The following is a 17281-nucleotide window of genomic DNA, read 5'->3' as shown; positions in this document are numbered from 1 at the left end:
TACAAGCTTTATTGCATCCTCAACCTCACTGAGGAGCAGAAAAGACAATCTTTTGAAATTTTGGAGGCACGCTGAGCCCTCTATTAATGTTACTTATAAATATGTGTTCAACACCAGATCCCAGGAAGATGGGGAGAACATTGATCAGTATGTGACTGCATTGAGATGTCTAGCCAAATCTTATTAGTTTGACCAATTGAAGGATGATCTGATCAGAGATAGGGTTGTATTAGGAACAAGATATCCCACCATATATCTGTTGACTGAAGAGACACTCTCAAGAAAGCTATTGACATGTACAGAAGCTCTGAAGTGGTTAATCATCAGCTGCGGAGAACTGATGGGAGAACTGAGGAGGCTTTGCACTCTGCTGAGAGGCAGTTCAAGCCGTCCAAACACAAAACAATGGTGAGGAGGAAGAACTATTTGTAGAATGGCCAGCAGAAAGATTAAGGCCAGAGTACTGGATGTTAATATTGTGGAGAACATCATACAAAAGAAAAGGAAACATGTCCAGCATGGGGGACGCAGTGCTCAAACTGCAATAAGCTGAGTCACTTTGCACACAAGCGTTTTGCTGGAAAGAAGAAAAGCAACCCTATAAACATGGTTATTGGAGAGATGTCAGGCGATGATTCTGATGAATCACTCTATAGAATACCCTAGAACAGGTTGGCACCCTCAAGTCTCAAGGTAAAAAGTGGTTTGTGACTATTGGAATGGTGACTACAAAAGGAGAGAATCAAGTAATGTGAAATGTCAGATTGACATTGGTGCTAGGTGCAACATCATGAGCTTCACCAACCTGTGTGAAGTGGCTCAAGATGGTGGCCCAAAATAGAAGCCATCGAAGATAAAGTTGAGGCTATATAATAGAACAATCCTTACTACAAGAGGGAAAACTAAGCTGAGAGCCCAATGCAACAGGAAGAAAGAAAATGCAGTTCCAGATCGTAGACACTAAAGAAAATCCTCTCGTCTCAGCTGAAACAACTCAAAATCTTGGACTGGTAACCTTCCATATGCCAGAAGAGGTTTGCAGTGTTTTGCATGCCACAAAGCCATTGACTGCTGAAGGAGTTTTCCTGGTGAGTATCATCTTAAAGTAGATGAGAGCGTGGGACCAAGTCCACATCTTCCAAGGAGAGTTCCAGCTCAAGACCAGCCTGAAAGAAAAGATAGAGGAACTTGAAAAGATGGGAGTAATCAAGAAAGTGATGGATTAGCAGCATGGTAGCAATGAAACAGCCTGGAAAGCTGAGACTCTGTATAGATCCAAAAGGACCTCATTCAAATTTTCAAGAGATCTCACTACCCCTTTCCAATCAATGTAACTGTCCAAGGTAAAGATCTTTACTATACTAGATGTGAAGGATGGATACTGGGAAGTGAAGTTGGATGAAAACAGCAGTTTCTTGACTACGTTCTGGATGCCATTTGGGAGGTACAGATGGTTGCACATGCCATTTGGCCTTCCTACTGCTCCGGAAGAGTATCAACTCTGACAGCTTGAGATAGTCAATGATCTTCTAGGAGTGGAAGCGATCATAGATGATCTGCTGGTCTATGGATGTGGAGATACGATGGAAGAAGCCATCGCAGACCATGATCAGAATCTAGTCAGATTGCCAGAGAGAACTCACCAGATGAACCTGAAGCTGAATAAAAAGAAACTGCAACTAAAGATATCTGACGTCAAGAACATAGATCATGTGCTGACTGTGAAAGGAATTCTCCCTGACCCTGATAAAGGATGAGCTGTAGCAGAGATGTAGCAAAACAGATGTGAAGGTGGTGCAATGATTTGTTGGGTTTGTGAACTATCCAGCAAATTTTTTGCCCAATTTATCATTGGAGTGTGAACCTCTATGCAAGCTCAATGCCAAGGATGTTCAGTGGTATTGGGCTGCAGAACAAGAAGTAGCTTTCACTCGCATAAACCAACTAGTGACAACAATACCAGTGCTGAGGCACTGTGATGTTAAAGATGAGGTCATCCTGCAGGGTTTTGCCAGCAAAACAGGACTTGGAGCAACCCTCACACACCAGTTGCGTTTGCATCTAGAGCGTTACCGCAAACTGAATGATGCAATGCACAGATTGAGAAGGAGTGTTTGGCCATTGTCTTTGCTTGTGATAATTTTAATCAGTACCTATTTGGGAGGTAAGTGATAGTACAGTCTGACCACCAGCCACCTCAAAGCATACCACTTCCACCTGCTCCAAAGATCTGCAAAAGATGTTTCTTGGTTTGCAGATATATCATTTGGAAGTGAAATACAAGCATGGGAAGCTGATGTACATCGCTGACATGCTATCAAGAGCTGCACTCCCTTTGAAGAAAGTTGCCATTGCTAGTACAGAGTGTGAAATCTTCCAGATTCAATGAAAAGCAACAGCGCAACTTGCTCTGGAAGTCATCAACCCAGCAGATACAATGAATCGGATAAACAAGCATCTTGCTCAGATCAAAGAAACTACACAATGAGATGCAGTTCTCCAAGTGCTGCAGGAAATAATAATGAAAGGATGGCTGGAAACCATCAAGGACACACTTGTTGCTCTAAGAGAGTATTGGGCACACAGGGATGAAGTAATTTCCCAAGATGGCATCTTGTCCAAAGGAACGAGAGTCATCATCATTAAAAAGATGAGGAAAGAGATGCTGAAGAGCATCCATGCAAGCCATTAAGGAATTGGGTCTAGTCTGTGGAAGGCAAGAGAAGTGCTCTACTGGCCAAACATGAGCAATGAGCTCAAGGACCATATCAGTCAGTACAGTGTTTGTAATGAACATCAAACTAAGCAAGCCATTCATGACTCATGACACCCCAGACAGACCATGGATGAAGCTTGGAATAGACCTCTTCACTCTAATTGCATCTAACTATTTTGTCACCACTGGCTACTATTCAGACCACTGGGAGTTAGACAAGCTGACATTAATGACCACCAGTGAGATTGTAGAATACCTGAAAGCACGCTTCAAACATTATGGCATTTCCGACTTTGTGATGATCAACATGGCCCTCAGTCCACAAGTGAAGAATTCAGGTGCTTCGTAAATGATCGGGAAATTCAGCACTGCACATCATCTCCACACTATCCTCAGTCAAATGGAAAGACAGAGGAAGTGATGAAAATTGCCAAAGGGGTCATCATAAAATTGACTAGATCCAGCACAAATGTGTATAAGGCAATCCTAGAGTGGTGAAACACACCAGCTGAAGACATGGAGAGTATTCAAGTCTAGTGACTAATGTCACATGCATCCAAGCTATTCTTCCAATAGCTAGAACACATCTAGAGGCATAGAACATAAGAGCAGGGAGGTTATGCTGAAACTGTATAAACCGCTGGTTAGTCCACAGCTAGAGTATTGCGTGCAGTTCTGGAATCCGCATTATAGGAAGGATGTGATTGCACTAGGGACAGTGAAGAGGAGATTTACCAGGATGTTGCCTGGGCTGGAAAGTTTTTGCTATGAGTAAAGATTAGATAGACTGGGGTTATTTTCCCTGGAGCAGAGAAGATTGATGGGGGACATGATTGAGGTGTATAAAATTAAGAGGGGCATAGAAAGGGTAGACGGGAAGGAACTTTTCCCCTTGGTGGAGGGATCAATAACCAGGAGGCATAGATTTAAGGTAAGTGGCAGGAGGCTTAGAGGGGATATGAGGAAGAAAATTTTCACCCAGAGGGTGTTGGGAATCTGGAACTCACTGCCTGAAAGGGTGGTAGAGGCAGAAACCTTCATAACATTTAAGAAATATATGGATGCGCACTTGCGATGCCATGGCATACAAGACTATGGGCCTAGTGCTGGAAAATGGGATTAGAATAGTTAGGTACTTGTTTGACTGGTGCAGACTTGATGGGCCGAAGGGCCTTTTGCTGTGCTGTAGACCTCTATGACTCTAAACACTACGTAAGCCAAAAGTGGTAACAGACTTGAGTGACTTTGATTAAAGCTCCCAAATCATTGCCAGAGCAGAGAATTGGAGAGCCGGTCAGAGTCCAACCATTCAACGCTCTCACCCACTTGGCAACTTTGGATCTGTATAGAGAAGTTGTCACCTTGATCATACCCGGTGAAAATGAACCACCAAATATATCATTGTAACCGCAGACATATACAGACAAATAGAGAAGCTGCTCCTTCACAGCAAACAGCTGATGAGGAAGATGTGAGTTTACCAACTGCACAAGGAATGGAATGACCATCAATCCCAGGGATCTATCATTCCCCAACAAAGGCAATGGATTAGCAGTAACAATCGCCATGGCAGCAGCTCTCGCCACAGCAGCAACATTCCCCTGAGAGATAACATCACCCCAGGAACGAGCAGACACCAGACCAGCGGCCAATAAAAACACATACGTGTACCATTAGAAGACCTGAATGCTTTAAAGATTATGTGTGCAAGTGTGTGTAGGATCAGACTAGAATGACCAGTTTTCTATACATGTGTGATGATTGGAGAAGTGCCTTTGTGCAATGTGGCCTAAGCTTGCCTTGGTCATTTGACCTCTGATGTCATCATTGGTGTATAAAGGCTTGAGAGCAGGAACCATTTCATTCGCCAATTGGAACATTCAGGTAGGCATAAAAGATCCAAATCATTATTTGAAGAACAGCGGGGCATTCAATTAGTGTCCTGGCCAACATTTTTCCCTCAATTATCAATAACCGGGTATCTGATCATTCACTTATTATTAGTGGGACCTGGCTGTGCATAAAATGTCTTCTGCATTTATACATATATATATATATATAGTTTTATAAAACAGGTAACACACTTTAAGTATACTTCATTGACTAAATGCAAGTGCTTTGGAACACTGAAGATTTAAAAGGCACTGTTTGATTCTTTCTCTGAAATATCCGTCAAAGCACTAACGTTATACATTTGCAAATGCAGTCAGTTTGTCGAAGTGTTGTTAGTCTATTGGCTTTAATTAGTCAGGCTTCCATTTTTACTTGTAATGTGACTCCACTGCTTTAACTATATTTTAATTGTTAAATTAAATGTGTGTGGTTTCAATATTGAATGCATGTATTATAATATATAAAAATGCGTTCCTGTACACTTGCATAATTGTATCTTTTCTTAAATTAGTAGTTTGTAGCTAAATCTCAACAGTTTTGTATTAATTGGAAGGTTCTGCATGTCACGATCAACCTGACCAGGATCTGCTTTATTTTCTTAATTTTTAAAAATCTTTTAAGCTGTTTTGGAAATACATATTTAGTAAATTGAATTTTTCCAGCCCATTTCTTCAATTTGTAGGGTCTCACACCATGCATCGTCATACCATCACTGCTGGTGGTTCCATTTTTGACAGGCCTCAGGATGTCACCTCTGATTCCTGCAGTCACAACTCTAGGCCTGCCTGTTTGCTTCAGGCCTTGCTACATGTTCTTGGCCTCAACTTCTGCCTGTCCCAGGCCTTCCTTTGCGCTCTAGGCCTGCCTGCCTGCTTACTCCAGGGCTTGCTGCTGTCTCTACAGGCCTTGCTGTCTCCATCCTGCTGCCGGTTGCAGCCCCTGCGGGCTCCTACTTCCAAGCTGAGCTCTGTGTTGACCTCCCATGATATGCCGTAAAAATATAATAATTTAAATACAGTACCTCATAGAAACTAACACTAGGGTCTGGGACATTCATATGATAAAATAAGTAAATTCAGCATGTATTAAGCCAATGTATAACAGCGAAGGGTAATGAGGGTCACAAATATAAAGATGCATAAATATTTAAAAGTATAGCACATCTACTAGTGTATTTTTTCTCTCCCATAACACTGCACGTGGGAAGTCAAGTCTGAATGGAGGATTCAGCTCAACCCTGTTCGAGGCCAGAAAATTAATTGGGCTCAGGTGAAGAAAAGGGGCCATCTGGGAGTTGGGAAGGAGAGGAGAGGAGGAAAGGAGGTGAATGAAATGAGGAAAGGGGAAAAAAAAGAGAGGAGGAAAGAGGAAGAGGATGGTAAGAGGGAACCCTGGTGGAATAGATAGGCAAGAGAAGTGCAGAAACAGTGAACAAGGAGGCTCTTGACTGCCAAAAACTAATTTCATTGGATGCAGCAGATTCTGGGCTATAAGGTGGGTTGGGGGATGGGAGGCGGTGGGGGGGCAGGGGGGAGTGCAGGAAAACAGTGAATATGTTGGCATCGTATGTGGTTGGGGATGGGTTAGGGAATGGTGGATTGATAAGCTTCACTATAGTGGATGGGGAATAACTGTACCATTTAATATGTTGTGGTGTCCCACTCGGGACTTTAGGGTCAGTTCGGGGAAAGTTGCAAGTGAGCTGTAGCTTTCCACACATTTATGGTTTCACTCATTGGCCAGCATTTTATGGCCCTGCTGCAGCATGTCTCCCCTTGGCAGATACGGCGACCCATTTAAATTTCCATTCAGTTCGGCAGAACCTGCCAGGCGGGAGGAGCCGTAACATCCTGACCATTGATTTGGAGACATTTGCAACAAGGGCTCTGTTGCAGAACCCTGAAGAGGATTTAATGCAGCACGGCATCAACTCATTATCACCTCCTGCTTTTCAACTTAACATCACATCACAAATTGAACATCAAAATTGTCTATTAGTGCCACCTGAAAGTGCAACAAGTATTGTCATCATATTTAAAATTGATTTCCCCAGAAAGTGGCCAGCGTACCAATTTTTGAAATCAGATGTTGTAACCTAGTCACCAATTTTTAAATAAAATTGAGCAATCCAGTGTAAGACATCATATAAGCACAGCAAATATAAATAGAATATATAATAATGGGAAATGAAATGTCTGAGACATAAATACAATATACAAACACATCACATATAACTCCAGTAATGAAGAATAAATAGTCTCTGACATAAATATATACAGAGTACATATACTATAATATTATAGTAATGGACAGTGAAAGGTCTGAGACATAAATACCATATGCAAACACATCACATATGCTAACATATACATAACGTTACATAAAATTATATAGCATTTTACAGCACAGAAACAGTTCAACAGTTTATTCTCCACATGAGCCTTACACCGTCTAACCGTCTAACCCTACACCGTCTAACCACTCCATCAACATCTCCTTCTATTCCTTTCTCCCTCAAGTGCTTACCTAGCGTCCCCTTAAATGTCTCTATGCTAGTTGCCTCAACTACTCCTTGTGGTAGTGAGTTCCACACTCTTAACTACTCTCTGGTTAGAGACGTTTTTCCTGAATTCCCTAGTGGATTTATTAATGATTATCATATATCTATGACCCTTAGTTCCGGTCTTGTGTACATGTAAAAATGTCTTCCCTACTTCTAAATTAGAGAATATACAGTGATGGAGAGTGAAGACAAGAATATAACACAAAACACACCAACATATAATATAAAGAAAGCTCAAAATAAATAGAGAGGTGTGAAAAGTGAAGGGAACTGAGTGCAGGTACAGAGCAAAGCTGTAACAAATGTACAATTACTAACATTGCAGAAGAAATTAATCCAATAAATAAACATATATAAATAAAGCGCTATTGAAAGGCTCTGAGTGAGGCTAAGATGTAAATATGAATATGTATGGAAACATTAAATTGGATGAATAGGGTTCGAATTCAAACTGCAATCCATTTGGAACGATCGTAAGTAAAATTGTATAAATAAATGCAGCCATTATTAATTATAAATAAATATAAAACATACATTTGGGACAAATAAAAATGGAGCTGGAATAAAAAAACCAATTGATGAAAGGTGAAGGCCACGTGCAGATACACAATGGCCAGGATTATACTGCCCCTTCTGCCCAGCGGGATATTATGGTCCCACCAAACCAAATGGAGTTGTCGCGTCCATCGGGGGGAGACACGCTCCAGCGGGGCTGTAAAATCCTAGCCAATGGTCTAAATATATATAAAAACGTGTTGATCTCGTATATCTTACTAACTATCCTACGTCTGTGCACCTTGACCAACAATCCCACTTTGACGGGAGACCACATCCCATCTTCACCAGCCACGTTCAGCAACTCAGAAAATCGACGAGTTGATCAAAAAAAGGTTGTAGCTCCAACTAATTTATAGTAAACCCAAAACAGAATCCTTTCCCGCCAGCCTAATATCACCTTAGAGCCAGTCCGTGCCACACACCTGGCAAAGTTGGAGCAACAGCAGCTCCAAGGAAATTCTGGACCCCGTAATTTCCTGATCTTTGCACGTTAGGGGTTTATAGTTGAGAGTATGTCGTGAGCTCTTTCGGGGCTTTCTTGGCTTTCTTTCTGCTTGAAGCTGATCAGCTTTAGCTGGTTTCTTAGGGATTGGGTCGGTAAGTGAACAGGACAGTGTGCACAATGACCAGAGTGAACCCTTGAGATCTTAGTTGGGGAAGGGATACATTGTTCTGTTCACAGCATGCCTGATTAGGACAGGGCTGCAATAGCTCAGATTATGTTTTGGTCATATGAAGATATAAAATGGTAAAGCCATCAGAAGGGTCAGGCCTTTCATCCTCTCTGGATTCGATTCTAATCCAGGGTTCAAAGTTGAAAGGCCCATGTCAGCTAGTGCCTTGACTGCTTCAACTGGTTCTCAATGTAAGTACCTTGAGGGCTTGCTATCATCCTTAGGAGTAGTCTCTGGTAGGCCTGGTAATGGCACTCGGTCTCGGGCCTTGGCAGCTGCTTCTTCTGCTAACAGATGTGAGGAGAGTTTCGGGGCTACCCTGAGGTTCAAAGGAGAAAGAACAGATGTTAGTTCACAGAAGGAGAATGGATTAGGCTCAGAAGGCTCTTCCAGACTGGTCCACACTGATTTGGGTTGAGATGTACCCTTTATTTGGGATGAAAATCCCATCACCCAAGTGGATGATTGTACTGTTCAACAACTAGTTCAGAGACCCAGACGAATGCTCAGGTGACATGAGTTCAAATCCTACCATGGCAGCAGGGGATATTAGATTCAATTAATTAAATAAATCTGGAATAATTAGTTAATAATTTATAATGAACACGGACCTATCGGATTGCCATTAAAACCCATCTGGTTCACAAATGTCCTTCAAGGGACGAAATCTACCATCCCGACCCAGTCTGGCGTAAATGTTCAATGAAGAGTGTGGGAGGGCATGTCAAGAGCAGCAGTAGGTTTACCTGAAAATGAGGTGTCAATCTGGTGAAGCGACAACGCAGGACTAGTTGCGTGCTAAACAGCGAAAGCAGCATGTGGAACCACTGGATGAGATCTAAGCTCTGCAGTCCTGCCACATCCAGTTGTGAATGCTGGTGGACAATTAAACAACTCACTGGAGGAGGAAGCTCCACAAATATCCCCATCCTCAATGATTTGGGGAGCCTAGCACATCAGTGCAAAAGACAAGGCTGAAGCATTTGCAACAATCTTCAGCTGGAAGTGCCGAGAGGATGATCCATCTTAGCCTCTTCCTGAAGTCCCCAGCTTCACAAGATGCCAGTCTTCAGCCAATTCGATTCACTCTATGTGATATCAAGAAATGGCTAAAGGCACTGAATACTGCAAAGGCTATGGGCCCAGACAACACTCCAGTAATATACTGAGGACTTGTGCTCCAGAACAAGCTGTGCCCTTAGCCAAGCCGTACCAGTACAGCTACAACACTGGCATCTACCCAGATATGTGAAACACTGCCCAGGTATGTCCTATCCACAAAATACAACCCGGCCAATTACCGCCCCATCAGTCTACTCTCGATCACCAGCAAAGTGATGGAAGGTATTGTTGACAGTGCTATCAAGTGGCAGTTACTCAACAATAACCTGCTCACTGACACTCAGTTTGGGTTCTGCTAGGGCTACTCAGCTCCTGACCTCATTACTGCCTTAGTCCAAACATGGACAAAGGAGCTGAACTCAAGAGGTGAGGTCAGAGCCACTGCTCTTGACATTAAGGCAGCATTTGATTGAGTATGGCATTAAGGAGCCCTAGCAAAACTGGAGTCAATGGGAATCAGGGGGAAAACTCTCCAGTGGTTGGAGTCATACCTAGCACAAAGGAAGATGATAGTGGTTGTTGGAGGTCAATCATCTCAGCTCCAGGACATCACTGCAGGAGTTCCTCAGGGTAGTGCCCTAGGCCCAACCATCTTCAGCTGTTTCACTAATGATGATCTCTCCATCATAAGGTCAGAAGTGGGGATGTTCACTGATGATTGCACAATGTTCAGCACCATTCATGACTCCTCAGATACTGATGCAGTCCATGTCCAAATGCAGCAAGACCTGGACAATATCCAGGCTTGGGCTGACAACTGGCATTCGCGCACACAAGTGCCAGGCAATGACCATCTTCTACAAGAGAGAATCCAACCATTGCCCCTTGATGTTCAATGACATTACCATCGCTGAATCCACCACTATCAACATCCTGGGGATTACCATTGACCAGAAACTGAACTGGACTAGCCATATAAGTACTATGGCTACAAAAGCAGGTCAGAGGTTAGGAATCCTGCAGCAAGTAACTCACCTCCTGACTCCCCAAAGCCTGTCCGCCATCTACAAGGCACAAGTCAGGAGTTTGAAGGAATACTCTCCACTTGTTTGGATGAGTGCAGCTCCAACAATACTCAAGAAGCTCGACACCATCCAGGATGAAGCCCAGTTGAATGGCATCACATCCACCACCTTCAACATTCACTGCCTCCACCACCAATGCATAGTAGCAGCATCTACACGATACACTGCAGCAACAAGATTCCTTTGACAGCACGTTCCAAGCCTGTGACCTCTACCACCAAGAAGGACAAGGACATAAGATGCATGGAAACACCACCACCTGCAAGTTCCCCTCCAAATCACACACCATCCTGACTTGGAAATATATCACCACTCCTTCACTATCGCTGGGTCAAAATCCTGGAACTTCCTTCCTAACAGCACTGTGGGTGTACCTACACCACATGGACAGCAACAGTTCAAGGAGGGAACACACCACCACCTTTTCAAGGGCAATTAGGGATGGGCAATAAAAATGCTGGTCTAGCCAGTGACACACCCATCCCATAAAATAATTTTTAAAAAATGTGACTCCAGACCCCAGAGCAATGTGTTCCACTTAAAACTGCCCTCTGAAATGGCCTGGCAATCCATTTATTTGTAGGTGACTCACTACTCAAGGGCAATTAGGAATGGGCAATAAATGTTGGCCTTGCCAGCACTACTCACATCCAATGAACATAAAAAACCCTTTAATCCTCATCTGATCTTGAAGCAGAAGCAACATGACTAGAATTCTCCCAATTCCTTTTGTGACTGCAGCCACAGAATACAGTGAGGACCCAGATGGAATTGCAGCTGCAATGTAAGGGCACAGAGACCCAGATTATACAAAGCGGTGTGACAGAGTGTGGAATAGATGTGAGTGAGTGAGAGAGAGAGTAATGAGTTTGTAAATGGAGAGTGTCAGTGATGGTGCAAGGGAATAAATGATGGGTTTGAGTGAGCAAGTAATGAGCGTGATTGAGTGAGCAATTTTGACAAAGTAAGAATTATTGCATCAAAATTTTGGCAAACTTTACAGATTTAATGACAGATGTGGTTTAGTCCCAACCAGCAACAGGAAAATATTACCCCACCTGGAGACCACCCCAGTTCCACAAGTTACCTATCACATGTAACGCATTGGGCACAGGAAAGTAAAGCACGATTGGTTGATTCCACAGACATCACTCCGATGTGACACTTGAAACTGCAAGTTATCAGTTAGTTGTATCGAATGTAACTTTGCTAAGGCGCTGCCACTAGAAGGGAACAGAGGAACTGCAGCATTCACCAATCACACTGAGGTCGGAATTTTCTGGCTCCGTTGCATTGGGCGTCATTCCCCCTGCGGGGAATATGGCAAGTAGGCCAAAAATCGGTTTATGCAGCCATGAAACCAGTTTGCAATTGTCTGCTCCACCCGTCAATGGCGGGCTGCATTTCCAGCTGCTGCAAGTCAGGAATGTCATTTTAATATTTCTGCATCTAATTATAAGCCCTCCTTGCCAGAATCATCTCCCCCAGCTGGATCATCTGGACACGCCGATGTGTTTCATAACTGTATATAAATGACTTGCATCTGGCGACCTGAACTTTGAGGGCAACTTGGAGGTGAGTGCGCACAAACTTGCACAGCACTCGCGAGGATCGCCCGCAGGACATCAAGGAAGAGGCGCTGCATATTCATGAGGGGCACAGGCAAGTCATTTTCTCCCAGCTGGCTTTAAGTGTGGTGCCCGGGCAAGGGCTCCAGTGGAGGTCAGGCCAGGAGGGGTGGGGGGCAAGGCAGCACAGACTGAAGGAAATACTCAATATTCAAGCACATGCTGGGCGATGGGGGAAGGGGATGGAGGGGGTTGAGGGAAGTAGCCACGCATTTGGAAAAGCTTGTCAAAAGTGAGCACTTTTCCACAGCTGAGACTGTTCAGCAGCAGCTCCATTGACAGGCTTGGAGTCGGGCCTCTGAAGTTTTTCTGCCCATTCAAGCAACGCAAAAGCATGAAAGTGCCACGAAATGCTCCAGAACTTTTCACCCATCAGGAGCAGGCTGCAAGTTAATGTGCTTTTTAAAGGGCAGCAGAACATTGGCTGACTGGGCAAGTTGTACAATCACCTTGCGAAAGGTGGCCATGGCGCAGTCACTGGTGGAGGCTCTCACAGCTCCTTGCAATGTCTTTTAGGTTTGGACCAGTATCCAATATAGTTGAAGCTAACAGTGCAGCCTTGCAGTGCGGGTTAGGGGAATGCCTGTGCCTGAGCTGAGAGCACAGCATGCAGCCCAGTGGCAAAACTGCTGCCAATCGGTTAAGTAGAGTGGGCCGGAGGTGGGTGGGATTTTGGACAGCCTGTTAGCACACCACACACTGGCCATCCAAGTGGTGGCCAGCACTCTCCTGTGTGTGAAGGGGCCTTCAGACTTAGCCAAGAGAGTTTCTTAGGACACATATGCTAACCCATGTGCCTCTCTCTTTGATCCTGCAGCAGGAGAACATCAGGATCATGGAGCCTGGTGAATTAGCAGTATGCCTCATGGCTTACAGAGACCAGAGAAGAAGAGAGCAGCGGAGGCTTCTGGCTTGGCAAAGGTAGGAGCACCTCCCTCAAGATGAAGGGGTGGTAGAGCCTGCTGCACATGCAGCTGATGATCCACAGCGAGCTGTCGCTCGTAGGCCCCACTAGGCCTAGGGTCTATAGACAGTGTATGTCACTCCTGCAGATGACCGAGAATCAGTGTCACTGAAGACTGCACACGTTTAGGGAACTGGTCGGTCTCATGCCATCTGCTGCAGGATTTGGTGCCACAGGGACATCGAGGGCATCCACTGCCACTGCTGAGAAAATGACCGCAGCGCTCAATTTTTATGCCAGTGGCTCCCTCCAGAGTTCCATAGGTGATCTGTGCAGGATCTCGCAAGTCTACAGGCACAAAGGTATCCAGGAGGTCACAGATACCATCTTTGTGAAGGACAGGACTTTCTGCATTTCGCTTGGGATCAGGAAAGTCAGGAAGCAAGAGCACTGGGATTTGTGCAGATGTCAGGTTTTCCACAGGTGCAGGGTGCCATCAACTGCAGTCATATGGCGCATAGGTCTCTGTGGCAACAAGCAGTCAACTACATCAACTGCAAGGGCTTCCACTCGCTGAATGTTCAGCTGGTGTGCGACCACCGCAAACGCATCCTACAGGTTTGCACACAATTCCAAAGGAGTGTCCACGACTCCTACATCCTTAGCAGGTCTCAGATCTCTGTATCTTCCAGGGTCCAGAAAGGCTGCAGGATTGACCCCTCAGGGACAAGGGCTACCCCACAGGGGATGTGGCTGATGACGCCTGTGTGGAGGCCTCAGACTGCAGCAGAGGGATGGCAGAGCAAGTCTCATGCTGTAATCTGGACTTTGGTGGAGCAAACAATAGGCATTTTGAAAATGAGGTTCCAGTGCCTCGACAGGTCCAGTGCAGCACTGCAATACAGTCCCCAGAGGGTGTCGCGCATCATTGTCGCTTGCTACGTGCTCCACAACCTGGCATTGCAACGGGGGGAGGACCTGGCTGAGGAGAAGATGGAGGAGCTGCATGTATTGTCTGATGAGGGGGACGTCAAAGAGGATGACGATGATGAGGTCCTTGAAGGCAAGGATGCTGACGATGAGGCCATCGCACTGGCCAGACGGGCAGGCATGTTCGGGATGCCCTTACAGCTGCAAGATTCATGGAGGCTGATGACAAGATGCAGTGAGCACAGTCCTGACATCCTCACCTTGTATCTGTGAATGTTTGACTCCTGTGTGGCTGGTGGCAGCGCACATACCCTCAGTGCTCAGGTTCATCACATGGAGACACAGTGGGGGCCCTAATAGTTGCTAGATTCCATCAGGATGATGACAACATGCAGTGAGGACACTCCATGGATCTTCACATTGCCTCTGGGAATTTCTGACTGCTGTCTGGGCGAGAGCAGCTCACTTGCACTCTGTGAACAGAGTCATATCATGGAGACACAGAGGTGAAACTTTAAATGGACCTGATCCTTTGTCCGCCTTCAGCACCTAACCCCTTCAGGAGTACACTGTCACCGGTCACAGATGCTGAAGAGATGGGGTCCAGCCCCACCTCAAAGGTGCTGAGAGCAGACAGAGAGAATGACAGAACTCTGTGATGCCTATCCATGACATTCTGGCATCAATGACAAACATCATTAAGGTGCAGGCATCAGTAATATGTCCAGTGAGTGTGAAGTCAGGCCATACTTTGTTCTGAAGGTTACACACTGCACAGGGAAGAGGCCCTGGACTGAGACACCTGCTTTTACCCTGTGCAGGAACCAAGGTTTCACATCTGAGTGTCACAAACACTGCTCATCAGAACAAGGAGCCAAAGGCAAGGAGACATTCTTGGGAGTTTATTTACAATGGTGAGCATTAAGTACAGGCTGAAACCTTCCTAACCCTGCCACTACAGTTTGGAGTGCCCCCGACATCCACAGCAGAGGTGGAGGCAGCCTGCTGACTGCTATGCCCTGTCTGTGATGGTCAGGACTTGGAGGACTCCGGCCTGCTTTCGGGGTCCTGCTGTGTGGTACTGGCACCCTCCTTGAGCTGTGGAGCTAGAGCTGCTGGGATCACAGGAAGAGGGGATTCGGAAGGCCGGACTCTCCCGGAGTCACCTGGATGGATTGCCCCAAGTGTGTACCTGCTAATCCTCCTCCTTATGCGTGCCCGAGGGCCTCTGGCCTACTTCCTGAGGAGAAGGGGAAGCTGGAGTGAGATTGGGCTGCCCCACACCCCTCTCACATTGACGCTGTTGTAGGCCAACTATGGCATCAACAATGGAATTCAGCCTGCACAGCAGTGCAGGACTAATGTCCTGGACCAAGATCTCCATGGCAGCCACCGTCCTACCATGTTGATCTCGGTGCGTTGGCATGGCAGCGCTATCACCTCAGACTGAAGGCGAACAGATTCCTCCATTGTGCCTTGCAATCTGAGGAGTTCCATGGATATCCCTTCCTGATGTTCCCGAGCTTATCTCAGTTGTTTGAGCTGCAAAGGCATGACCGAGTCCAGACATTCCTGATCTGTTGCGGACCCAGATTTCTGGCCTCCAGCAGTCCTCTGAGTGCCAGAACCTTGGGAAGTCACTGCCTCTGCCTATTGTGTATCAGATAGTGCGATGTGCTCGCCAGATTGTGACCCGAGGCTACTTTCAGACTAGATCCCACCAACGTGTGTGTCCCTGCATTGGTAGAAGGTGTGGGTGAGCGCTGTGACTGGTCTTCAATTAAGGTGTCATCAGATTCTTCTTCTGAGGTATCTTCAGGGCTTGAGTTGAGGACCTGGCTCATGGACCCCCTTGGTTGCTTCCCAGATGTAAGGTAAGGCACAGGTAAAAAGAGATAATTAGTGCCTGGCAGGGGACTGCAGAACAGGGAACTTGCTCACAGCATGGCTGACAGAAGGATCTGACCCACTGCTAGGTCCTCACTTGGTTGAACACCGCCGACCTCACCGTCAGCACAGGAAAGGTCCAGATCGCCACCAGCCAGCTGGATGACTCTGTTTCTAAAGTCTGTAAGGACCTTGATGTCAGGCATTCCTCCACCAGTCTGCGACCTCCCCCTTTGGTGTGTGCCAGCCTGTTCTGCATGAAGACAGATGGGGAGAGAACATAAGCAGGATGCCTGCCAGGCCAGATGAGAAAGATGTCTGGCATGTGCGGGTGGTGAGTGGTGTCATGGACAGGATGAAGACATGATCCAAAGGGCAAGTGAAGGTGTGTGTGATAGAGTGAATGGTGATGTCCATTGAACTGGCAGTGAGTGAGATCTTTGTGATGAATTTGTGAGTGTTTTGGTCATGTGGGATAAGAAGGGTGACTCACCCCAGCAGAATGGATGAGATGATTCATCCTCTTTCTGCACTGGGTGGCTGTCCTCCTTTGCAAGGCGTTGGCGCTGATCACAGCTGCCCCCGCCTCCCAAACTGGATTGGTGACCTTCCTTGCTGCTCTATGCCCAAAGCGAGGGTAGAGGACTTCACAGTGGGCCTCCACTGCATTCTGTAGGCACCCAAATCACTAAAGTTGGGCACAGCATGTTTCCTTCCTTTGGCAGCCACGACTTTGCAGCAGCATTTGATCCCTTGGAAAGTGCTAGCTCTGTGCAGGGGCTCCCTTTAAATATGGCAGCCTGATTAATTACTGATGGCCTGAGGTGACAGCGGGATGGGCGAATCAGAGGCCACCCTGCCAGCGATCTGGCATGTTTCCCAGGAATGCATTACTAATGAGGCGGGTCGCACCGGGAACGAGACGATACTGCGTGAAAAGCTGCCACTGCCGCTGGCAGGTAAAACCTCCTTTTTCCAGCCTGCTGCCACACTTTATGCAAATCTCAGATGATTCTGCCCTGAGGTTTTGAGGTCTTTGCTATTTAACTGGAGAGCACAGCATTAGATTGTTAGTTAGTGCACAGCCTGCAATTCACATCTACAGAAAACTACTATCTGTCCCAACAGGAAACAAAAATATGTAGAATCGCATGGCAAAGTTATTTGATGCAATGACTAAATGGGTCACCCATCTCCTTTTAGTTGTTCACAAGATGTGTGGGCAGATTTCTGCGCCCCCTGAACCAGTCTCTGCAGTGAGTACAGCAACAACCCTGAAGGACGGCTGTGAGAAGGGGAGAATTGAAGCTCTCTCACACCCTTGATGAATGGGAAGGGGCAAAGCTGGGTATACAAAGAAAAAGCCCACAAAGTTAAAAAA

The 17281-nt window shown here is 45.9% G+C and overlaps 1 protein-coding gene across 3 annotated transcripts in view; it reads right to left on the bottom strand.

Annotated features, from left to right (window-relative positions):
- inpp5d (inositol polyphosphate-5-phosphatase D) overlaps window positions 1-17281 on the bottom strand; it is a 163206-nt gene that overhangs the window by 21639 nt on the left and 124286 nt on the right. For all 3 annotated transcript variants that reach the window (XM_041182271.1, XM_041182278.1, XM_041182286.1), the window contains exon 25: window positions 8604-8723. In XM_041182271.1, the coding sequence (XP_041038205.1) occupies window positions 8604-8723 (120 nt within the window). The remainder of the gene's footprint in view (window positions 1-8603; window positions 8724-17281) is intronic.

The sequence above is a fragment of the Carcharodon carcharias genome, chromosome 2 (assembly GCF_017639515.1).
Source record: "Carcharodon carcharias isolate sCarCar2 chromosome 2, sCarCar2.pri, whole genome shotgun sequence".
Classification (NCBI taxonomy): Eukaryota; Metazoa; Chordata; class Chondrichthyes; order Lamniformes; family Lamnidae; genus Carcharodon; species Carcharodon carcharias.
This window is presented reverse-complemented; position numbering and strand designations above follow the sequence as displayed.